This window comes from Trichomycterus rosablanca, chromosome 6 (genome assembly GCF_030014385.1).
Source record: "Trichomycterus rosablanca isolate fTriRos1 chromosome 6, fTriRos1.hap1, whole genome shotgun sequence".
In the NCBI taxonomy this organism is placed as follows: domain Eukaryota; kingdom Metazoa; phylum Chordata; class Actinopteri; order Siluriformes; family Trichomycteridae; genus Trichomycterus; species Trichomycterus rosablanca.
The window spans coordinates 182,501-199,628 of record NC_085993.1 but is presented as its reverse complement, the minus strand read 5'-3'; the positions used below and the strand labels follow the sequence as shown (position 1 = coordinate 199,628).

Sequence of the window (17,128 nt, the reverse complement as noted above, 5' to 3'; positions counted from 1 at the left end):
TACAAGTTTAAATGTGAATACTTACTAAAAATGTGAAAGGAAGTGAGGAAAATTCATAACTCCATCAGCCAACATGTCTTCACATCTTTAACATGAACAGTTTTCTTGGAATCAATCCCCGCCATTTGGAAATGTTCTAGAACTGTGTGTTCACGTGACAGACAGGAAAGCTAAAACTTGGATTATTGAGTTAATTTCTCTTAAAACACCAAGTACACATGATCATTGAAAGAAAAAGTAGAAACCACTTATCAAGATTAAGTGATGTCTACTTTATGTAAGAAATTAAGTAATTTCAACTTATTTTTTTAAATACATACAATGTTAGGGTTTACAGTGTAGGGTGCAACTAACTAATTAATAAACTATAAACTATAGCATGGGGGGTATTTGGGGAGTATGATTTTGGCAGTGTTAATATGACGGCTACTGAAATCATACTCCCCCCAATAAAATCCCCCCTGTTGAATGTAGGGCAAAATGCTTTTCAGGACACAAATACATACCAACACATGCTAGAGAAGTTAAATGAGATGTGATTCAGACTCTGCAGTGCTGAGATCTGGGGGGGTGATTTCTAACAGGGTAAGTGAGACGCCCCTGCTTCAGACTCATCCTACACAAAATAATTATTCAACATTTATCTCTGTACGAAACTAATTATTCTAAGTAGATGATTTGTTAAGTACGACAATAACAACTAAACAACCTGAACAGTAACTGGAACTCTTCATCTCTTTAATGAAACAATAAAAGACTCTCACATAATTAAGTAATAAAAATAAAGGAGAATAGCAGGTATTTATTTACTTCCCTCCAGCTGGATGTTAATGAGAGCTGAGAAGCTGCTGCAGGTCCTGATTGGTTCTATCCTGGACCACATTTAACCCTTAAGTGTCCTCACTGCTACAGAATGCAACTGATTAGAAAGCATTCAAATATTTAGTTCAGATATTCTATACCATACATATACATCATACAAATACACATCATACAAATATACATCACAGAAATGTACCAAACATCATGAGTATTTTTTTATTTTTAGTTTGATTGTGACTGTGTGAGAGTGAACTCTGATCAAACCAGGACCAACATGTAACGATGGATCATTTTCTTGGTTGGTCCGGAATAAGGCAACTACAAGTATAAACACGATTTTAGTAAAGATTTTTTATTTACTTGCTGAATTGAACGTATTGAAAAATAGAACAAAAATATCATTAGATTTATTCAGTAAACAGTAAAATGTTTCCACATGAACTGTTAAATATTTAATCACCAAAGTTCTGATTTGAAGCTATAAATTCTTTATTAAACTCAATTTAAAAACCTGAACTGTAATTAATGTATAATTTATATAATTGATGTTATATATGATAAGAACTATAAGTACAATAATTGTATTAATCTCACAAATAAACACAATAAAACCCGACCTGAAACACCACCAACACCACCACCCAACACCAACCCCATTATTACCCACCACCGACCCCATTATTACCACCCACCACCAACCCCATTATTACCAACCACCACAACCCATAAAATTTTATCCTTAAACTTCTTTAACCAGGATGCCGTAAGGACGAATGGATCCCTCCACGATCTTCTTCTCTTCAGGTGTGGTGCCATCAGGAACATGAATGAGCCAGTAATCTTCTTGTTTTGTTTTGATTCGAGCTGTTGGATTGATTCGGTTCTGCATGATGACGTTGTAGGTTTTCCCGGTTTTCTTAGATGTGAATTTTTTAGACATTGAGTAGCCTTCAGCAATTGTAATGTCTGGTGTTGAGTAGATTCCTCGACCAAAAGCCATCCCACTACCAGCTTTGTAGTTTGAGCTTGTAATTCCTTTTGCAGCTTCAATGCTCGTGCCATGGAAGGAAACAGGCCACTCACCAAGTGCAGATTCAGTTCTCCAACCTCCAGATCCGAGCCAGGCGTTCCCATCAGGGTATTTATTCTTCACCTTCAGGGCAAAGCGGTAATACCCACACGGGCGCTTGTACGGCTCACCACCACGGGAGCACACAGAGTCGTCCTTAAAGGTTCTGAAATCATAGTCATACCCTGGATCGAAGAATTTATCCATGTCCACAAACACCTCACGGTGTAAAAAGGAGGTTTCACTCTTCTTCTCTTGTTGTTTATCACTCAGGGATGGAGTCTTTTGTTGAGACGGAGTCTTTTGTTGAGACAAAGTTTGTTGTTGAGACGGAGTCTGTTGTTCAGATGTTTTACTTGAGACCTTTTCCTCCTTTTTGTCCTCTGATACGGTTTCATCATTTCCATCTGTAGATGTTTGAGGATTTAAGTTCAGTAACTGTAGCAGTAGCTTTACCAAATAAGCCCACAGCCCCAAATCTTCAGTTTTTACATCTGGATTATTATTATTATTATTATTATTAAAAACAGTTGGAAGAACATTGTCCAGTGTCAGTATTTCAGCGGTGGTGTCTCCTGGTTTGAGGTCAGTAAGAGGTTTCACCGTAGCACCGATGAGAGCTGAGAGAGCCTCCAGTACAATCTCTCTGTCCATCTTCGACATGATTCACTTCGAGTTTAAGCATCAAATGTTTCAGGTTCTTACTGATACCTGCATTTATATCTAAAACCAGGGCGTGGTTCCTAAAAACAGCAACTTCACTTTCATTTTTATTTACAAAGGATCAAAAAGTTCCAAAGAACTGTAGAAAGTGCCAGTGAGAGCCTCCAGCAGAACACAAGTTCAGGCCTGAAGAGCTTTAATTTGTGTAGAGCTCATAAAGCCTGAGGTGAAGATCATCACCATGTTTTTACTTTCACTTTCATTATGAGGAGTAATAGACTTTGTGTGTGTGTGTGTGTGTGTATGTGTGTGTGTGTGTATGTGTGTGTGTGTTTTGTATATTCTTTATACTTAAATGATTTAAATCTTTAAAATGTAAGATAATAACACCAGCCCCCCGTGTACAGATCTAAACTGAGAGCTTTCATGTTATTTGGGTTTGACCTGGTCTGATCTCTGCTGTTCAACCATTAAACAAACAATTATTAGGCGCCCAGGTGGAGCAACGGGATATTCCACTACCACACCAGCACCGAGATTCTGAACTCCTTGGTTCGAAATTCGGTGTTGCCACCGGTCGGCTGGGCGCAATCTGGCGAGCATTATTGGCAGTGCCTGCAGCAGATACTAATTGGCCACCGTATCTGCAGGGTGGGGGCCGGATTCTGTGTGGGTGGCTGAAGATATAGAAGATATACTTTATTTATCATATATACATATACAAATGTTCAGTACAATGAAATTCTTTCTTCGCATATCCCAGCTTGTTTGGAAGCTGGGGTCAGAGCGCAGGGTCAGCCATCGTACGGCGCCCCTGGAGCAGAGAGGGTTAAGGGCCTTGCTCAAGGACCACCAATCTTCTGTTTGATAGCCCAAAGCTCTACACCCACTAGGCTACCACTGACCCTGGGTGGGTCTTCATACGCTGTGTAAGGACCCTGATTGGTGGAAGAGATGCCTGTGCAGAATGCAGGGTGAGAAGATGAGGGCTGTACACGTGTTGGAGGAGGCGTGTACAGCGACGTGCTCTCCTCAGATACAATCTGGTATCTCTCAGCAGCGGAAGACAAAATTTAGTCGCTGAATCAGGAGGAAAATGTATAAAAAAAATAAACATTTTATACAGTAAATTAAACTCTCATCACACTGTTAATTATCTGAATGTTTCATTAATATTTCTTGTTTTTGATTTATTTTGTTTAATAATTTTTTGTGCTTTTATTTAAATCATGTTAGAATTTTGACAGTTTTACAATGGTGGACAAAATACTGGAAACACCAGAGGAACTTCATGCTGTACATTACATGTAACTGATGCTGTAATTCAGGCTCCCAATTATTTCAACGTATTGGAACTTTGTTAGTTGCCTCATGTTGTTTAAAACCCCCTTATGTAAAAGCTTTGTATTATTTAATAAGTGCTAATTAATTCAGTCTAATAGATCCACATGTGCAGCTGGATGTGATTCTGCTTCCAGTTTATTTTAATCTCTGAGGCTGACTGTGTAAGAACAGAAACCAGATCAAGGTTTAGAATAAATAAACACTCTACAGTAAATCTAGTCTCTTCTAGTAAAATAAAAGTGAAACGTGCAGCTTCTTATTAAAGCGGCTTAAATAAAAAACACACCGGGGTTCTTCATATTCCAAACTCTCCATATGGATTTACTCCACAACAACCTGCTGAAACGTCTTTCTCCTCCAGAAATTCTCCTCCAGAATTTCATCAACCAGTACAGAAACAGTGACTTGAACAGATGAAAGCCATAAGACAGACCCAGTATAACATCATACAGACGCAGTTTATCACACAGACCCAGTATAACATCCTTCCTTCTATCGCAGCACGGTGGAAAGCATACTCACACATGGCATTCTGGTGTGGTATGCCAGCTGCTCTGAGGCTGACAAGAAGGCTCTTCAGAGGGTCATCAAATCAGCTCAGAGAACCATCAACACTGAACCATCAACACTGAGCTGCCTTCACTAGAGAACATTTATAGAACCCGATGCCTGCGTCGGGCCACACACATCATTAAGGACTCATCTCACCCTTGTTGCAACCTGTTCTCCTTGTTGCCCTCTGGTAGGCGCTATAGGAGTATCAAGGAGTACTTCCAGACTCCTGAAAAGCTTTTACCCCTCTGCCATAAAAACACTAAACTATCAAACTTTACATCCTAAGAAATAATGTGCAATTTATAGGGACTGTGCAATAACCTTCTTCTTTTTTTTTTTCTGTAAAGTTCTTAAAAACACACGTTTATTTTTGTATCTAGATGTGTATATGTTTATTTTGTAAATACATGTGTATATATGTCTGTGTGTACATACATGAAGATGCTCAAAAAAATTCATTGTGCACTGTGCAATGACAATAAAAGCATTCTATTCTATTCTATAACATCACACAGACCCAGTATATCAGCACACAGACCCAGTATCTCATCACACAGACCCAGTATACCACCATACAGACCCAGTATACCACCATACAGACCCAGTATCTCATCACACAGACCCAGTATCTCATCACACAGACCCAGTATACCATATACCTTCCAGAGGGGAAGCTCATTGTTGGCTTACATCATAAAATTTGTCAATTTATTTATATATAAATTCTGCCCTCCGTTCCTTTTCAAGAAAATGGCCTGTGATCCTATTGTACAAAGTAGGCGTCTTTTCCAGGGACTTGACCAGTGAGTGTCCTGAAACAAATACTGTGAGTGTGTTTTATTTACACAATGAACAATGGAAATGGTCGAGTAATTTCATCAAGCAAATACCCTGAAATGGGTTGCAGCAGTTTGTCTTTTGACTTCACTTGAAAAATCCGTGATGGGACTGAAGCTCCCAGTGATTAAGTGACGTGTAGATTAAGTGACGTGTCAATCAAAACGGGATTCAGCCTTTCGACTGATCCTCCAATCATCTCGCAGAAGCTCAGCGTCCAGACCCGCCCACAGCTCCATTCACCCCCAGAGACGCTCAGCGTCCGGGGGCCGGACAAAATCGTGGCATTTATCCAATGACCGGCGGGTTTCGAAGCAATGAAAAAAACCCTCCCATGCAGCCCCATAGAAGTGAAGAGACGCTCAGCTTCTGCGGGTAAATGCATCGATGCTCCGGGAATGTATGAGAAGTTCGAGTCAGTGGATTTGTGATAAGTAGCTGATTCTGAACCAACTCGTCTTCCAGATGAACGTGTTCTAACACATTTGTAGTCAATGAAATGTTACACAACTGTACATATTTCACCATTTAATTTCTGACATTTTAGGGGAAGCTGAGCTTCTCTTGCAGTCTTAGAGAAATCACCACTGATACAGACCCAGTACAACATCAATCGAGGATGTTCTATTTTCATTGATTTAATAATTAATAAAGACTGATTAAAATGGTTAGTACATGTAATGTTGGTCCTGACCAAGAGAACCAAACTACAAGTGTCTCCAGCAGAGCATCTCTGTCCATTCATCAGAATCAGAATCAGTTTATTTCACCAGGTTTGTTACACACACGAGGAATTTGCTTTGGTGATACATATAATAGTCCACATAGTAGTACACACAATACACATAATATAGTACAGATAATTACACATCATATAGTACAGATATTTACACATCATATAACATATTTAACAGCCCCGACAGCACACGGACTGTTAACCAGTATTTACCAACATTTAGCCAAGAGAACAACTGTGGTTAAGACGTGTTACAGCTCTGGAGAAGAACCGAGATACACAAGTTCATGATTCACAAGTTCAGGCCTGAAGAGCTTCAGGTTCTTACTGACACAGTGATTGTGTAGAGCTCATAAAGCCTGAGGTGAAGATCATCACCATGTTTTACTTTCACTTTTATTATGAGGAATAATAAACTCTCTCTCTCTGTGTGTGTGTGTGTGTGTGTGTGTGTGTGTGTGTGTGTGTGTGTGATTCTTTTATTCGGCTCGTTCTTAACATTTTACATCATGAAATATTTTATAGATATAAGCAAGCGCTATAATTACACTATATGGCCAAAAGTATATGGACACCTGAGCACAAAACCAGTTAATTTGGGGTTTTCCAAAGAGCACAGTCCTGCTGAAACAGGAAATGATCTCCTGAAATGTTTGCTACACAAATAAAAGCATAGAATCTATTTAATAGAATTAATTTTATACACCTATTAGTGATGGATGTGGCTGTAACACCTAAGATTAGAAGAGAAGGGGGTAAGTGTGGGTAGTTTCTGAGGTAAAACCATAAAGTTTGGATGAATTTGAGTAAATCTACAGTAGAAACCTGCACTAGTGTTAATGACCTGTTAATCCTGAGAGCATTTTTACTTTCACTTTCTAATGTTTTGTTTGTTGTGGAAACTCAGAGCGTCCTTTACAGAGAACAAACCTCCACATTTTATTTTATTTCACATAATTTACTTTTATTATTTATGTACTAAATTTGAGAAATCTTATAAACATAAAATGAACAAAATGTATGCCACATTTAAGAATAATATTTTTTTATTAATATTTGCACTTAAGCAAATTAAAGCAGTTAATAATTTTACATAATAAAAATCATGTTGACTAAATTAAAAACATATAAACTGTAAATATTTCATATCACATGACCAACCAGACTTTCACATCCTAAATCCACAGGGTTTCATTAATGGTCCTCAGACGGTGGTACGATGGTCCAGGTTGGACGATGGACCGGTCATGTTATATGAAATATTTAGTTTATATGTTTTTAATTTAATCACATCAGTGGTGTCAAAGGTTTTAGTTTAAATCCTCATATAGAGAGAATCTGTTAAAACTAAATAATGATCATAAACACAGTAAAACCAGTTAAACCAGTATGTCTGACAATATTCACTCTTTATTTATTATAACAGCAACCAGGTAAATTATTACCTCATTATTACCACCCACCACCGACCCCATTATTACCACCCACCACCGACCCCATAGTAACTAACTAACCCTAACCCTGGTAAAACATGAACAAGAACAAAATTCATTATTTATAATAATAATAATAATAATAATAATAATAATAATAAACTCCTGAGTGTGTAATATAATCTAATTAAACTTACTGAAGCTACTGCAGACAAACAATTACTGAATGTTAAACCCACAGTTCCATCTAGTGATGTTTTTGGGTTTAACACCAGAAGTTACAGCCTGAACCAGAAGATTAAAATTGCAGCACATTAGAGCCACTTTTAAAAAAAATACATATTTTTAAGTTTGATTTGGAGATTAAAGTGGAAATATTACGGCTATAAAACATCCTGGTGTTAAAATGAGGGATGTTCATGATTTGGTAAAGTTCTACTTTCCTATGTGTATAAAAAATAAAGAAATCCTCGATCTCCTGCACTTTATTCTACACATTATTAGTGTAAGGATAGCGTAACGGCTTTGTAATAAACTGTGATTATTTAGAAGAACGTGCAGCACTGGTGTGCTCGGCATCTGTGTTGTCACCAGTACTTCAGTCGAGGCCTCAAGACCTCATGGACTCGTACTAAAAACTACAGCCTGTGTACATGCCATTATAGTATGGCATCACTATAAACGGTTGTATTGATGAGTTCAGTCGTCATGTCATGTGGATGGAAGTGTACAATACAAACAACCAATCACAGGTTACTGAATAACCACAGTAACCACAGTGTAGGCCGATCCAGGTACTGAGACCTGAGCTTCACTGAACTGATGATCCCACGACAGCTGCTCACTCCACCATAGTAGTTCAGCTTTATTTTTAAAATAATTTCAGCTTTATTCTCGAAATCAAAACATATAAATATTTTTATACACCGTCGTACATTTCACCCTGAGAGTTCAGTTACAAATAGAATCAAGTGCAGCGAATCATAAAGTCCAGAAGTTTCTTAATTAAAGATTCAAACTTTTATTTCATGAATATTATTTATATGATTAATATTTATTCTAATGCAGGACACACGGATCACATTTAACAATGATAAAGATTTCAAATGAAATAAAAACTCTGACTGAAAAAAATATTTTTTTTATTATTATTTACATTCACCCATCAGATTCTGTTATAATTTTACATTACATTTTACTAGATGGATAAAAGGTTAAAATAAAGAAAATCCTTTTTTCCCCCACTTTTTCCTCCTGATTTAAAGTTTTAACACTTTTTGATTTGTTGTGATTTGGGGGTGAGTTTATGGATTCTGGATCAGGAGGTCTGAACTTCCATCCTCGTTCACGTGTCAACAAAGTTTATTACAGTTCAATAAAATCATTTTAACCACAAACATCAATTCCAGTAAAATACTAATAAAACATTTATACACCCACATTATTCTATATTTAATCTAAACTTTACAATGTTTATTCAACTTTTATTTTGCTTTATTTCTTTATTTTATTTTATTTTTGGGACAGTCATGTGGAGTGAATTAAACATCCAGGAAAGTTGCCACCCTTTATTACCAGGATAAATAAATGCATCAGTGAACCAGAACCGTTTAAAAACATTCCTGAATAAACGATTGTAAGAAGTATTTACCGTCTACAGCGCTTAATATAGTCAAAAGATTCAGAAATCAGGAGGATCAAAGCATGAAGGACGAAGCTGAAACCACTGCTGAATGTGTGACCTTCGACCCCTCAGATGGCACAGAGTTAAAAAGTAAGCACAGTATTCATGAGTATTCATGAGGTCAGGCACTGATGTTGGACATGAAGACCTGGCTCAGAAATCAAAATTCCAATTCATCCCAAGGGTCAGAGCTCTGTTCAGGCCTCCCAGTTCCTTCACATCATTTATAAAACTCAGTTTGTGCACAGGTCATGCTAGAACAGTAAAAGGCCATCCCCAAACTGTTGCACAATTACAATTAGATTATCACTATTAGATTAGAATACTCTGCTTTAAACATGTTAGAAGTGTGTGCGACCATAAGAAAAAGAAAAAGCCCTGAAGTTAATCATTATGAAGATCGTCCACATATTTTTGGCCACACAGTGTACATGAGGTTCAAGTTCCAGTCTGTGTGGTGAACCACAACACGTGTGTATTAAACAGCACCACCCTCATTCAGGGTCTCTGCCTCATGAAGAACCTGGAGAAGCAGGTGGAGCAGCTGATGGTGGTCCAGGCTCCTGGCTGAAGCTCATCATTTGATCTCCTTGATGAGGATTCCATAGGGGCGGATGGCTTCATCCACGATCTGCTTCATCTTCTCCCTGCGCTGCTCCTCCTGCATGGCGTAAACATCCAGAGGAACCTGGACCAGCCACAGCTTGTCGGACCTCTTGACCCGGAGTTTTGGGTTGATGCGGTTCTGCATGATGACCCTGTAGCTCTTCCCGTTGGTGGAGGTGAACTCCTTATGAAGTTCTCCGTCCTGCTCGGCCAGTTTCACGTCAGGGGTGGAGTAGATCCCGAACTCCTGTGGCCCGTCCAGCTGGGTTCCTCCGGTTCGTCCGGTTCCGTGGTAGGAAACAGGCCACTCCTCGGGATCGGAGGTGTTCCTCCACCCTCCAGAACCCAGCCAGGCGTTCCCATCCGGGTATTTATTCAGCACCTGCAGAGCAAAGCGGTACCACCCGGCCGGGCGCTGGTAGGGTTCTCCCCCCCGCATGCACTCCCCCGACTCGGTGAAGTTCCGGAAGTCGTAGTTAAAACTGGGAGCGTAAAAGCTTTTCAGATTGACGCAGAGCTCCTGAGGATTGTCGGTGCTCGGTGGGTCCGGAGTCGGTTCATCTTTACACAGGATCAGAGGCAGAAGAGCCGAGGACACGAAGTTGTGCACGGTGAGCTCGGACACATCCATCCCGGAGGATTCGGTCTGGAGCTTCACAGTCCGCTGGGTCAGGGCCGACAGAGCTTCCACCAACACTGAGCTGTCCATCACCACCAGAACCGCGACCACGACCAGACCGAGCTAATTCTGACTGCGTGTGTGTGTGTGTGTGTGTGGATCAGGTGACTTCTAGATCAGGTTAATCACGGACGTGTCAACATCTCAGAACACTTTCACTTCAGCTGGATTTAAAGACACAGTTCATCAGAAACATCAACACCAGTTCCTCATTCCACACACCAGACCAGTTCAGACCAGTCCACACATCTACTGGAACACTGTAAACATGCGCCTGTCCAAACTCTTTTTGGAACTGATCTGTGTAAGTGTAATGAGTGTAGAATCAGGAGCACACTTCTTGGATTGTTGTACCAGATCATTTGGAGTGTGTCTGTGAGAATTTGTGCCTGTTCTGTAAGCACGACATTCATGAGGTCAGAAACTTACATCAGACATGAAGACCTGGCTCAGAATCAACGTTCCAATTCATCCCAAAAGACAGAGCTCTGTTCAGGCCTGCAAGTTCCTCTACACCAGTTATGGAATTCACTTTGTGCACAGGTCATGCTGGAATAGGAAGGGACCTTCCCCAAACTGTTGCACATAACCAGATTTATATCATTAGCTGTATACATGTTAGCAGTGTGTGTGTGGCTGAAAGACACCTGACCTTACATTTACAATTACAGCATTTAGGAGATGCTTTTATCCAAAGAGACTTACAGCACTGTGACAGTATACAATCTGAGCAATTGAGGGTTAAGGGCCTCGCTCAAGGGCCCAACAGTGGAAACCTGGCAGTGGTGGGGCTTGAACCAGCAACCTTCTAGTTACTGGGCCAGTACCTTAACCACTTAATCATTAGGTGGGACGTCCACCCACTGAACCAGCTCACATCAATCCAAACGTCTACTGCTAGGTACCCAGCAGGCTGGTAGGTATCCCTGGCCCACCTGAGTGCTTTATTATGTACAGTCAGTCAGTCATGGAGCAGCAGCACCGTCTATAAACCCAACAGACTCGGATCAACTTCAGTTCATCACCTCAACATCAGAGAGGAGAAATCTCAAGTACAGGACTAGTAATCAGAAGATCACTGGTTCAAACCCCACCACCACCAACTGCCACTGCTGGGCCCCTGAGCCAGGCCCTTAACCCTCAATCACTTCACTGTAAATAGCTACAGCTGAATAATGCTGACTCATGAATGTAAATATTCACAGATTCAATGATCAGGACCCCCACAGAGCAGGTATTATTTAGGTGGTGGATGATTCTCAGCACTGCAGTGACACTGACATGGTGCTGGTGTGTTAGTGTGTGTTGTGCTGGTATGAGTGGATCAGACACAGCAGCGCTGCTGGAGTTTTTAAACACCGTGTCCACTCACTGTCCACTCTATTACACACTCCTACCTAGTCGGTCCACCTTGTAGATGTAAAGTCAGAGACGATCGCTCATCTATTGCTGCCGTTTGAGTTGCTCATCTTCTAGACCTTCATCAGTGGTCACAGGACGCTGCCCACGGGGCGCTGTTGGGTGGATGTTTTTGGTTGGTGGACGATTCTCAGTCCAGCAGTGACAGTGAGGTGTTTACAAACTCCATCAGCACCAGCACAACACACACTAACACACCAGCACCATGTCAGTGTCACTGCAGTGCTGAGAATCATCCACCACCTAAATAATACCTGCTCTGTGGGGGGTCCTGTGGGGGTCCTGACCATTGAAGAACAGCATGAAAGGGGGTAACAAAGCATGCAGAGAAACAGATGGACTACAGTCAGTAATTGTAGAACTACAAAGTGCTTCTATATGGGAAGTGGAGCTGATAACATGGACAGTGAGTGTAGAAAACAAGATCAGATACTGAACCAAACGAGCAAAATCAGATTTGAACAGCAAATTCTAAAAACTGTGAACGCAGCATCTGAGGGGCCAAAATTAACCAACAGCTGTGTAAAGAACATGCCAAACTCCATACTGTTTCCAAAGCTAATGATCAAACCCAGGAGCCTGGAGACTGTAAACAATTTTTATTAAAATAAAACATAACAGTTTATTCAGTTTTCATCAAAATTATATTTTTATTTTATTTAAACAAATCAAATTAAATCAGAATTAAATCTTCGTTTATCAAAAGAAATCAAATCTAATCAAACCGTCTCATCATCAAACACGATTCAAATCATCAAATCAGATCGTTACCATGATTCATTATAACACACACACACACACACACACACACACACACACACACGGTACAGATACACTGGATGATGGAGGCTTGGTGTCCATGGTGATGGTGTCGATGATGTCACTGGTCTTAAAGCTCATTGAATGAAGCTCTGTGTGGATCAGTGTAAACACACCGCAAATTACCCACAATCCTCAGCGTGTCACAGAGCACTGGGTTTACACACACTGGTGAGGTCCGGGTCCATCCTGAGGTTCCTGCAGCTGCTTCATCTGTGACTGAATGTTTAAAACAAACCTCTGCTGCTGATTCTCTGTGCCCATATAAATACGTTCTGGAAGCTCTGTACAGAGCTCAAAAAAACATATTGAAGAACTGAAATCATCTGTACATGGGTACAAAGTCTGTGGAACAGTGGTCTCTCCGCCAAGGTCATGAACAAAACCCAAACCGTCACCTCAGGCTACAAGGACTTCAGTCTGGAGTATCAGACGTGATCAAGGAACCATTAAAACACCAGAAACCAGAAGCTGCTGGTACACACGTGGCTCTGTCCACAGTCGAGCAAGCTTTACAGCAGCAGGGGCTTAAAGGCTGACGCGCAAAACCCGCGATTCTGCTCCAAACTCAGCTCATTAAAGTTATTTACGTTTATTATTACGTTTGTATCAAACCCAACAGCACTGTACCTACTGTAAAGCACGGTGGTGGTAGTATTCTGCTCCAAACTCAGCACATTAAAGTTTAAATGAGGTTTTATTACATCACATGAACGAGTTTTGGGGTCAGATTGAGTTCTTATGTTTGTATTAATCCCAACAGCATTGTACCTACTGTAAAGCACGGTGGTGGTAGTATTCTGCTTTATTTTACTAAAGACGTTCGTGTTTCAAACATTCAGTCACAGATTACCATTCCACACTACCATGAACTCCAGGTGTATGTAAACTTCTGACCCCCGACCTCACCTCCCCAAAACATTACCCATGATCCTTTGAGATGGGGCATCTCTCGCCACAGTGCAGCAGCATGTGCAGTGCCAGTTTGGCAGACTCTCTCTCTCGGCACCAGGGGGCGCTTCCAGGTAGGGGTGTGGCTTTGCGGCGGGTGGGGCTACCTGAACACGCCCACATTAATCGACAAGGCCACTTCTGGCTTCCTGTTCTTCTTCCCTTTACTCCTCTGTGTGCTCTCACTGCGCCCCCTAGTGAAGGAAACAACAGAACATGGTCAGATCCTCCTGAGACTCAGTAGAGCATGGGTTCTAAACCCCGAGTCCTGGAGCTTCACGTTCCTCTACTGCACACACACCTGATCATGCTCTTCATCTGCTGGACACACACCAACACACCTGCTCACACACCTGAACACACACCTGCTCATGCTCTTCATCTGCTGGACACACACCAACACACCTGCTCACACACCTGCTCACACACCTGCACACACACCTGCACACACACAAACACACACCTGCTCACACACCTGAACACACACCTGATCATGCTCTTCATCTGCTGGACACACACCAACACACCTGCTCACACACCTGCACACACACCTGAACACACACCTGATCATGCTCTTCATCTGCTGGACACACACCAACACACCTGCTCACACACCTGCACACACACCTGCACACACACCTGAACACACACCTGAACACACACCTGAACACACACCTGAACACACACCTGAACACACAACTGAACACACACCTGCTCATGATCTTCATCTGCTGGACACACACCAACACACCTGCTCACACACCTGCACACACACCTGAACACACACACCTGAACACACACCTGCACACACACCTGCACACACACCTGAACACACACCTGAACACACACCTGATCATGCTCTTCATCTGCTGGACACACACCAACACACCTGCTCACACACCTGCACACACACCTGCACACACACCTGAACACACACCTGAACACACAACTGAACACACACCTGCTCATGATCTTCATCTGCTGGACACACACCAACACACCTGCTCACACACCTGCACACACACCTGCACACACACCTGCACACACACCTGCTCATGATCTTCATCTGCTGGACACACACCAACACACCTGCACACACACCTGCACACACAACTGAACACACACCTGCTCATGATCTTCATCTGCTAGACACACACCAACACACCTGCACACACACCTGCACACACAACTGAACACACACCTGAACACACACCTGCTCATGATCTTCATCTGCTGGACACACACCAACACACCTGCTCACACACCTGCACACACACCTGCACACACACCTGCACACACACCTGCTCATGATCTTCATCTGCTGGACACACACCAACACACCTGCACACACACCTGCACACACAACTGAACACACACCTGCTCATGATCTTCATCTGCTAGACACACACCAACACAACTGAACACACACCTGCTCATGATCTTCATCTGCTGGACACAAACCAACACACCTGCACACACACCTGAACACACACCTGCTCATGATCTTCATCTGCTAGACACACACCAACACACCTGCTCACACACAAACACACACCTGCACACACACACCTGCTCACACACAAACACACACCTGCTCTTACACCTGGACACACACACCTGCTCACACACCTGCTCACACACCTGCTCACACACCTGCTCACACACCTAGACACACACAAGAACATACACCTGCTCACATACGACCACACACCTGGACACAAACCATCTCCCCTCTGCCAGCTGTGTGTATGTGTGTATGTGTGTGTGTGTGTGTGTGTGTGTGTGTGTGTGTGTGTGTGTGTAACTCACCCTTGCTGTGTTTCTTCCCCGAGTGTTTTTCCTCCATCTTTCGTGGTACCAAAGTCTGGAGTTCCATCAATCAGCAGATTCTACACACACACACACACACACACACACACACACACACACTTAATAACGTAATGATGATTTTCTATATATCATTCACCCTGGGAATAATTAAGAGCTGCCAATCCACCTTTTGCATGTTCAAATAACATAGAAATGCAGAGAACCTGTCAAACCTGACATGCTCACTGTCTGATTAAACTCAGATCAGGAGCTTCAGGTCATCTTCACATCAAACATCAGACGGGAGGAAGAATCAGAGTCAGAATCAGAGTCAGAATCAGAGTCAGAGCTGCACCTTCACTGTTATTGTGTCTCCGTCTCTGAGGCAGTGCGGCGCCACCAGCAGGTTCACTCCTTTATTACCGCTCCTCTTATTCTGCTTCTTCTTCTTCTGCTTGGACACCGACTGTGTCTGAAGCACCGACACACACACACACACACACACACACACACACACACACACACACTCAGTACCAGTCAGAACAGAGCGCAGGTTAAAGGTCATGTGTCTACAGTGTCACTTACCCATAATTCAATGGGGATCCAGGTGTGCTGCTCAGGAAGGTACTTGGCGAGCAGCAGGTTCTCAGGTGAGGTTCCACAGTGGGCGGAGACAGCTTGGTACAGCCCCTTAGGGGAGGAGTCTGACCCAGCCTCCCATACAAACTCGTGAATGGGAAAATAGGCGTTGTCCTCGACTCCGCCCACATCCTCTTTGGCCACACCCACCTGGAGACGCAGCAGCACATCCTTCAGCCTGAGGAGGAAAAACAGAACCGATCTGGTCACATGACACCAGGACTGAGGCACCGAGGCAGTACTGGGTACTGGGGCTGTTACCATGGACACAGAGTGCTGGGCTCTGATTGGCTGGCAGGTGTGTACTGTTTATAACAGGTATAAAGTAGATCTGGTGGTGAGTGTGAATGAGAGTGTGAAGGTGCTCGAGTGGCACTGCGGTCCATCACCCTAGTCCATGTGTGTGTGTGTGTGTGTGTGTGTGTGTGTGTGTGTGTGTGTGTGGCACTGACTCACCCGAGGTTCTCCTCACACTGCAGCTTCTGAACACACACCTCACATCCTGTAGATAACTTCAACTTCCTACAGAATAAACAAAGAGAGTTTGATTCTATATTCATCATCCGACCAAAAGTATGTGAACCCTCAACCTGTCAGAAATGGGTGTGGCTGAAATTCAACAGGAGGGTGGAGTGTCCACATAGTTTTGACATACCTTAGTGTGTGTGTGTGTACCTAAGTGTGTGTGTGTGTGTACCTGAGTGTGTGTGTGTGTGTGTGTGTGTACCTGAGTGAGTGTGTGTGTGTGTGTGTGTACCTGAGTGTGTGTGTGTGTGTGTGTGTGTGTACCTGAGTGTGTGTGTGTGTGTGTGTGTGTGTACCTGAGTGAGTGTGTGTGTGTGTGTGTGTGTGTACCTGAGTGTGTGTTGGTTTCCTCTGATGATTCTGCTCAGCTTCTTTTCCTCCACCAACCAAACACGCAAAAAATCAGACGATGGAACCGAAACAGAAACCAGTTCAGGTAAAGTCAGCACCTACACACACACACACACGCACACGCACACACACGCACACACACACTCACACATAAGGCACAGACCCCAGCATGGTTTACTGGATGCAG

The 17,128-nt window shown here is 42.5% G+C and overlaps 1 protein-coding gene across 6 annotated transcripts in view; it reads right to left on the bottom strand.

Annotated features, from left to right (window-relative positions):
• Positions 1–12,431: 12,431 nt before the first annotated feature.
• usp40 (ubiquitin specific peptidase 40) overlaps positions 12,432–17,128 on the bottom strand; it is a 22,673-nt gene continuing 17,976 nt past the window's right edge. For 2 of the 6 annotated variants that reach the window (XM_062997187.1, XM_062997188.1), the window contains exons 27-33: positions 16,921–17,039; positions 16,522–16,587; positions 16,012–16,243; positions 15,782–15,898; positions 15,427–15,506; positions 13,919–14,058; positions 13,731–13,811 (exon numbers count right to left, since the gene is read on the bottom strand). In XM_062997187.1, coding sequence (XP_062853257.1) covers positions 13,932–14,058; positions 15,427–15,506; positions 15,782–15,898; positions 16,012–16,243; positions 16,522–16,587; positions 16,921–17,039 — 741 coding nt within the window. In that variant the 3' untranslated portion in view covers positions 13,731–13,811; positions 13,919–13,931. Of the gene's footprint in view, positions 13,812–13,918; positions 14,059–15,426; positions 15,507–15,781; positions 15,899–16,011; positions 16,244–16,521; positions 16,588–16,920; positions 17,040–17,128 lie in introns of those variants that run through there. The other 4 variants (XM_062997189.1, XM_062997192.1, XM_062997190.1 and 1 more) reach the window with 3 other exon arrangements.